We start from the raw sequence: 8374 nt of genomic DNA on the forward strand, positions 1-8374 counted from the left end.
CAAACCAAACCTGAGGTAGATGCCAGGGAGGAGGCCTCCCCAGAAAGGTATGGCAGAACCTGGTTTTGCCACTGTCTGGGCCGGTCACTTGGATGTCACTTGGACGCTCTGGACCTCAGTTTTCCCCACCTATAAAATGAGGGTTGGAATAAATTATCCCTAAAACCCCTTTCAACCTTAAGCTTCTATACCTTTCCGAGATTCTAAGGATCCTTTCGTTCTAGCACTGCATATCCTAAGGAAACCACACGTGGTGTGGTCATTCCACACACACATATGTCTCAGCCTCTCGTCCCTGATTGTGTATTTAAAGTTCTCGGGTGATGCCCGGCATGCCGGTGCCCAGATATAGCAAGACTGCTTTCCTTTTGGGTAGGATTTGTTCTTGCACTCCTTTTGCACAGAGTACTGCAGTGTAATCTGCTGCCTTTACAAAGCGCAGGCCACTGGAGGAAATCGCATCCACAGATGTAAGCTCTCCTCTCCATTGCAGGGAGGGTAAGTAGCTGCAGATGACACCATCAGCCCCCTCCTGTAAGAGCCTAAAGTGTCCAAGGGGCACGTTATATCTTTCTGGCAAGATGTCAATGCCGGGTCCTTAGGGCTAGGCACCCCAGAGCTCCCCTTTCCAGGTCCCCAGCTGCAGAGTTGCCCCTGCCCGGAAGGCAGACCGTGCACCCCTGCAGCTCTGCGGTCATTCGGGATGCGGGTGCGGAGCGGGCACTGAGACCCCTTCGCTGCTCTCCCAAACCTACGCAGGAGAGCGCTGCCCTCTAGCGACCAAAATGGGAGATGCAGCGCGCCCCGAGCCTCAGGGAGCCCTGAGGCTGCTGGTACCTGCGAAGGCTGAGGTTGTGGCCCATCCTTGCGGAGGGCGCGAGCGGCTGGGAAAGACCTGAGACCCTCTCTGTGTATGGGCTCTGGGACCGTTTGTGGTTTCCCTCTAGGGCCAGAACGGATAAAGAGACACATGGATGGATAAATAAACAAGATGTATGATGGGTAGGTGATAAACAAACCGAAAGGTTGATGAATGACGGATGACAGATGATTAGATACACCTTTGCCAGGACTTTCTATATGTCAGACACAAGCTAAAGGCTTTCGTCCATTATTTCATTGGCGTCTCTCCCGAATCTTAGGAATGGCGCATTACTTCTTGCTCCTATTTGCCAAATGGGAAAACTGAGGCCTTACACAAGGTAAATAACTTGCCCCTTGGCAAACTTCCGCAGAGCTAGGAAGTGGCGGAGTGGGTCTCAATAGACAGCCCCAGGCCCCATCGTTGGCTCTCGGCCCCCTCCCTGCCGAACGGATGTGCGCCCCCAAGCCCCAGACGGCCGGGTGTACCGCGTCCCTCGTCTCTCCCTCGCCCCTACAGTCCTGGCACGCTGACATCACACCCGCCCTGCAGCGCCTCTCACTCAACAAACGTTCCCAGGACACCCTAGGCAGCGCGCTTGAGGCAGTGTGTCCCCGACTTGGAAGCCTGCCTTGAAAGCTGGGTAAAGACGAGTCCCCTCCCGCGGCGGCTGAACGGCTTGCTGCCCCCAGAGGAACGCTGTTCCCGTCCACGTTTGGCAAGGGGTCTCACTAACGTGCAAGGGGAAAGCTCAGTGCCGAGATTTTAAGATTCCCCATAAGTTTCATTCTCTCCTTTGACCGTTAACTGAGCGCCTACATGCGCCCGGCGCTGTTAGACGCTGCACCAGGGAACTGGGAGTCCAATGAGGGGGACAGACGGGTGGATAAATGACATTCGGGACGGCCTTGCTTGGCACCCACCGCGACCACCCACCGCCCCAGGAGGAGGCGGAGCAAGGGCAGGTTCACTAGCCCAAAGGGTCTCCAGCACATTCCAAAAATCTAAGACCGTCCACCTGCCCATCTTAACGCCTCCACCTTGGCTTTGTCCCTGGAGCCCGCACCCCCACGGAGTGCAATTTCACTGACCTCACTCGGGGAGTATTTGATGTCATCCCACTCTCTCCCCACATGTCCTAACTGCCTCGGTGTGTCACCCAGCCGCGAGCTGAGCCACCCTGCGCCCCCCACCCCCGGGACGCTTGCAGGGGCCCGGACGGACCCCTCCCACGAGGACGTCGGCGCGGGGCTGGCGTAGGGCCTGCGTCAGCTGCAGCCCGCCGGCGATTGGGGCGCGCTCGCCTCCTTGGCTTGGGGGTTAATTATAAAGTGGCTCCAGCCGCCACCAGCCCCGGGACAGCGAGGCCAGGCGAGGCAGGCGCTCTGAGCCCCGCAGACGCAGAGGACCGCGACGGTGAGGCCCGCGTCTGCCCGCGCACCCGGACGCTTCGCCCCGACGCCCGCCGGGCTCACACCTGCCTTCTTCTCTCCCTTCCAGAGCAGTGCTTGGGACCCGATGTCTCCGACCAACCTGCGCCATCCGATCGCCGTCAACGTGAGTGAACTTGTCCAAATTGCGCTTTTGCTGCGTGCGTTTGGGCCAGTCTGCCTGCTCGGGTTTTTTTCCCCCGGCGTTTCATTCATTGCATGGGGTGCCCCAACTTTCTTCTGGTCCCTGTTTGTGAGCCGGGTGAAAGCCCCCCACCCCCCAAGGCTCCCGTTCTCTCGCATTTGGTGTTCGCATTCGGGTATTCTCTCCAGAATCCTCCTGAGGCAGTGGAAGTCCGGAAAGAGAGCCGAACGCCTGGGCATCGCCGGGTTCGGGGTGGCAGTGTTAACCTGGGAACCGCGAGGCGATCTGCCCCTGGGCTTCCAGGAGCGGCGTCGGCCGGGCGGGCGGGGGCCCAGGAAGGCGCATCCTTGCGACCTCTTGCTCGACAATCCGCAGCTGGGACTGTCCCGGCGAGGGTTCCCTCGGAGGGACCCGCTTTGCGCGCTGCACGCTCGGAGCTCGCGTCCCTTTCTCCCCGCAGCCCATGGCGCGGTTCCTGAGACTCTGCACTTGGCTGCTGGCGCTCGGCCCGGGGCTCCTGGCGACCGTGAGGGCGGAATGCAGCCAGGACTGCGCGACGTGCAGCTACAGCCTGGCGCGCCCGACTGACATCAACCCCCTGGTGAGTGTAGCCGCGGTGGGTGGACTGGTGGCGGAGTCAGTGCGCACACAGCCTGGCCTGAGGCCGCAGGGCGCATCGCCTGGACGCCATAGGTCCAGCCGCCGCGGCGCCGATCTCTGGTGACGCAGGTGTCCGACTGTTCCCCGAACGCTGACAAAAGTCCCGCTCTAGCTCTCAGCTTCGGGACCCGCGACCATCTAGGGACCGGGGAGGGCGGCAGTGTTGCCACACAAACCAAGTTCGTTTTAAACCTGGGGATGCAGGAGCCCCGAGATGTGCTCTCTTTCGCGTCTTGGAGAGCACTAGGTTGTCGCCCCACCTGTCCCAAGGAAGATGCTCAGTCACCTCAGTTTCTAACATATCCCACTAAGGGCCCCTTCCACACAATCCATCCTCCCATCCTTCCTGCAAATAATGTCATTTTTTATTAGTGACATTTCGTTGTCTTTCTTTGGATTTCATTTCTCCAGTCCTTTCATCCTCAGATCCCTCAAGCCCTTCCCCTCACCTGTGGATAGGAGAGAGGAAAGGGTTGGGACCAGGATGAAGGGAGAGGAAGGGGGGGGTGCACAGTAGACCAGAGAGAAAGAGATCAGCACGTCTTACAGGCAAGTGACTCTGGAATTCAATTTCTGTCTTATCTTGGGTGTACTTTTGTAATAGCTACTAAGACAACAGTTTAACTTGGCTATGAAATAGGCACAGGAGAGGTGGCCAGGGTCCAAAGAGGTGACAACAATGCAAAGATAAACTACATGACCAGAGCTGGGGGTGGAGGGGAGAAGCTGAAAACAAAAAGAATACTCATTCTGGTCAGAGTCCCATTGCTCTTAAATTGCCCCTGGTGCTCTACTGAATCGGAATCTCTGAATTTGGGACCCCAGGAAGCTTCAGTTTAACTCACTCCTCTGGTGATTCCTTTGCACTGTCTTCTCAATTTGTGGAAATTGTGTGATGACTTAAAAGGCTCAGTAGAGAATAATGTATTAATCCAAGGAATTAAGTTCCTCATTTGAGCCTTTGAAGAAATTTTGTGATGTAGATGTGTAAAACAGGGATGAAAATTAAGGAAAGATTTCCACAAAACCCAAGGCATACATTTCAGGTTAAATGTTTGCTTGTTTCGCTTGAGTTACCTGATCTACTTCATTCTATTTGTGCAGGTACCAACATGGCCTTAAAGAGAAGACACAGAGTAGGGCTTTGTATTTAAACCATGATGAAATGTGGCATCTTAAATAGGGGTAACACTCCCCTTCATCTGTCTTTTGTCTTTCTGATTTGTTTAACCGATTGGGTTTTTTTATTGGGGCTTACATGTAGGGTTGTTATTTTCTCTGTGACAAAAGGCTTTGTTAATGACTATGTTGTTGGTATTATAGCAGTTCTAGAATTTCAGCTCAGATGCAGAAGACAGGAGAAATGAGGCTGCCTAACTAAAACTATGTAGAATCAACATAACAAATATTGAGGCTCTACCACCTGAAAGACACTCGTACTTGGTTCTCTGGTGGATGCAAAGCTAAGCAGCCACGCCATGATTGATGTCCAAATTGAATTTACTGTCTGATATGATCTTGACCATAGAACACAGAGTGTGATCAATACCACCAAAAAAATGCATAGACCTATAAAGAGGCTTATAAGTTAACGTGACTTCTTTAGTATGAGTGTTTTATTCTGCTTATTTGTCATTATTTCTTTTTGAAGGAATCCCAACATTAAAAAGCCTTTTGGTAATAGCATACAAAATATTCAATGGTAATTTTTGGCAATGAGATCATTTACATTTCATTTTAAGATGGAAATGTTATGGACACCTGAACATCTTACGTTTTTAATGATGTTTTTATTTCTTAGGTATCAAGAATAACACGGGATCATTTTAACTGGATCATCTTTAGATTTTTATATATGCATATATTTAATTTTCTTGGACACAAAGCTTAAATAATTATTAAGAGCTGGTGAAATGCTCACAATGCAAGAAATGTGAAAATAATATGCGTGTATTTATATAAATTAATATGTCAATATATATTTTTTTAAAGATTTTATTTATTCACCTGACAGGGAGAGACACAGCCAAATTGGTAACACAAGCAGGGGGAGTGGGAGAGGGAGAAGCAGGCTTCCCGCCTGAGCAGGGAGCCTGATGTGGGGCTTGATCCCAGGACCCTGGGATCATGACCTGAGCCGAAGGCAGCCGCTTAACGAATGAGCCACCAGGAGCCCCTATACCAATATATTTTTAAATACAAAGAAAGGACCCGGTTTCTAAATTAAGGGTCTGTAACCTGCGTTCTATAAGTATACTTAAAGCAGCTATCAAAAGCCTGAAGTGCCCAGAAATATTATATAGACTTTATAAATCCTCATGCAATATTAGTTCTCTTTTTTCATACCCAAGTGATCTGTCAAATAGAAGAGCATCTTAACAAAATTATTAGAACATATAGCCTAAATTACAATGATTAGGATTTAATTATTATATAATAAAAAGAAGGAATTATATACAGATCATTTCTCATTCCCATTTTGTCAGGTAATATGATTTCCATTGGGGGAAAAAAAAAACTTTTTTGTACACCAGTAACTAAATGTTAAGAAACATGAATAATGTGTAACATTTGTATATGATAATTTCATATCAGAGCTCATCATTACAAACATTTGGTTCAAGGTGATTAAATCTGTTTTAATTTGTTTAAATCTGTTTTCAATCAAGCAGGGGGAGCAAAGCATCTCTACATTCAGCAAATCATTATGTCATAATCCAAATACTTCATAGAACTTAAATTGAGTTTTAGAATGTCTTTCTTTTCCAATTTGTTTTGAAATTGTTTTTCTTTAAAGAATGAAAGTAATATTTGCAGGAATACTAGATGCCATTCCAGATAGAATAGTAACACAAGAAAGTAACCAAACCTTATATTATTAATATTGATTTTACCTGTAAGACAAGAAGATAAAAGGAATCGGGATGATGTCCCTAATTAGGTAAAGAGAAGTTTCTCCCTCTTGGTTAGAAAAAGCTCAAACAAAATGCAATCAACGGTGGAAAATTATCCAGTGAAATTAGATAGTGCCGGCAGCCAATCTAGGTTAAAATTGGGTGGAAAAGGTCTTTTACAATATTGAAATGGCATGGCAGATACAATCTGTTAAAATTCTAAAGAAAAATTCTAATTTGATTCAATTAATTACCCACAAAGATTCCATTTCCCTTTGATTTGCCTGTTCGGTATATTGAAAAGTTGTAGTAAGAAAATGGCAATTACTTTATTGTATGAGAGTTTCCATATCAAAGCACACATGCTGTGGTTCACAAAAACGTGTTTACCTAATGAAATCAGAAAAGCCTCTTGGTATCATTAAATGGAATTCTTTTCCTAGGCTTGCACACTGGAATGTGAAGGGAAGCTTCCCTCTCTCAAAACCTGGGAAACCTGCAAGGAGCTCCTGCAGCTGTCTCAGCTGGAGCTTCCCCAAGATGGCGCCACTGCCCTCAGAGAGAGCAGCAAGCCCGAGGAGAGCCACGTGCTGGCCAAAAAGTATGGGGGCTTCATGAAAAGGTATGGAGGCTTCATGAAGAAAATGGATGAGCTTTATCCTCAGGAGCCGGAAGAAGAGGCCAATGGAGGGGAAATCCTGGCCAAGAGATATGGGGGCTTCATGAAGAAGGACACAGAGGAGGAGGACGTCCTGGCCAACTCCTCAGACCTGCTCAAAGAGCTGCTGGGAACCGGGGAGAACCGAGAAAGTGCACCCCACCCAGAGGATGGTGAGGATGAAGAAGTGAGCAAGAGATACGGGGGCTTCATGAGAGCTTTAAAGAGAAGCCCCCAGCTGGAAGAAGAAGCCAAAGAGCTGCAGAAGAGGTATGGGGGCTTCATGAGAAGAGTCGGTCGCCCCGAGTGGTGGATGGACTACCAGAAAAGGTACGGGGGCTTCCTCAAGCGCTTTGCCGACTCTCTGCCCTCCGACGAAGAAGGCGAAAGCTACTCCAAAGAAGTTCCTGAGATGGAGAAAAGATATGGAGGATTTATGAGATTTTAACCCCCTTGGCAGCCAGTGACCCCCAGGCCCCAGCAAGCCTTCCTCTGCCCCCTATTATCGCGCATTGCTTTCATTGTAGAGCTGCCTTTATTGTCTGGATAACTAACTATACAACCTGACAGTGCTCACTTCAGGTTCTATGTTCTCTTGACCATGTTTATGCTCAGTATTGGTCTATTGCAGCTGTGTCATTTTCATGCTACAATGATGTTGGTCCCTTGTCCTTTATTTTTGACAAAACATCAATAAATGCTTACTTGTAAATAGATACAATAAACCCATTACCCCAGCTGCATGACATTCGTGTAAGTTTCTTCTTCTCTGAGGCCTTCACTTGCCTTCCGGTTCCCACGGTAAATCCTAAGGTAAAAAACACTGAAGCCATCTGCTTTGGGCAGAATCATCACTGGCCTCCTTCTCTTCCAACAGCCGAGGCTGCAAAACCATTTCTCATGTAATTCCTTGTATATAAAATCCTAGATGAGTTAACACATTGAGCAAAGTACAGTGCATTTCCACTCTCATTTCTGGAAATCAGACACAGCAAGAAAAACCAAAGCCTAATAGAGAAACTAGCTATGCCCTCCTCCTATAGAAGGAAATCTGCACTTACATCCAGAGGTGTATGTCTGTTTTCTTCAGCAAAGTATTTTAGAAGTTAATAAGAAATGAAAGATAATTTAGCCCCATTTCACAAATGCAGATGAAGCCCAGAGAGGTTAAATTGCTGAACCAAGGTTGCCCAGCATTTGAAGGATAGAAATAGAATGAAGAGCCCAAACTTCATCTTGTTCCCGAGCAATGTCCTTACACTCCCGCTGCCAATCTCTCACTCAGGCCACTACCAAGAATTGGAAGAACTTGGGACTGTATATTGTTCACTAGTGTATATCCTTACACCACAACCAATGGTGAGTTCTCCAGTATCTGACAAATGGACATATGAGTGAATAAAGGAATGAATGAGGAATTTGGTGACCAGATCAACGGAAATGGTATTATGGATGTTTTAGAAGGCAAATTATCACACAAAGAAGTTTATGGCCACTTCATATAAATTAAACCATTTGGGGAAATATTCAGGAACAATAACAAAAAAAGTAACATGTCCTCCTTCTTTCTAATTGAAACCAACTGCAGCTAAACTCCCATCTACTAGGTCATTTATCCAGGACCCTTCCCCATTCTCTCTTTTGGTGTGCTTCCCCCAAAATTCTGTCCTGCAGTCTACCAGTGTGCAAGCCTGCGTGCTCCACTCTGATGAGGCAGCTCCACTG

General features: G+C 48.1%; 1 protein-coding gene across 3 annotated transcripts; it reads left to right on the forward strand.

The window, feature by feature from the left end:
- Positions 1-2154: 2154 nt before the first annotated feature.
- PENK (proenkephalin) lies at positions 2155-7388 on the forward strand. 3 transcript variants are annotated; one of them, XM_064587449.1, is made up of 4 exons: positions 2155-2278; positions 2363-2419; positions 2898-3038; positions 6435-7388. In XM_064587449.1, the coding sequence occupies exons 2-4, from the start codon at positions 2381-2383 to the stop codon at positions 7095-7097; spliced, it is 843 nt and encodes a 280-aa protein (XP_064443519.1). In that variant the 5' UTR covers positions 2155-2278; positions 2363-2380; the 3' UTR covers positions 7098-7388. The 3 variants fall into 3 exon arrangements, with proteins under 3 accessions (XP_064443519.1, XP_064443520.1, XP_045751275.1); XM_064587450.1 differs by lacking the exon at positions 2898-3038; XM_045895319.3 differs by lacking the exon at positions 2155-2278 and having other exon boundaries at positions 2288-2419.
- Positions 7389-8374: the final 986 nt, after the last annotated feature.

The sequence above is a fragment of the Mirounga angustirostris genome, unplaced genomic scaffold, assembly GCF_029215605.1.
Source record: "Mirounga angustirostris isolate CCGP_5_RB_7025 unplaced genomic scaffold, mMirAng1.0.hap1 SCAF_4, whole genome shotgun sequence".
In the NCBI taxonomy this organism is placed as follows: domain Eukaryota; kingdom Metazoa; phylum Chordata; class Mammalia; order Carnivora; family Phocidae; genus Mirounga; species Mirounga angustirostris.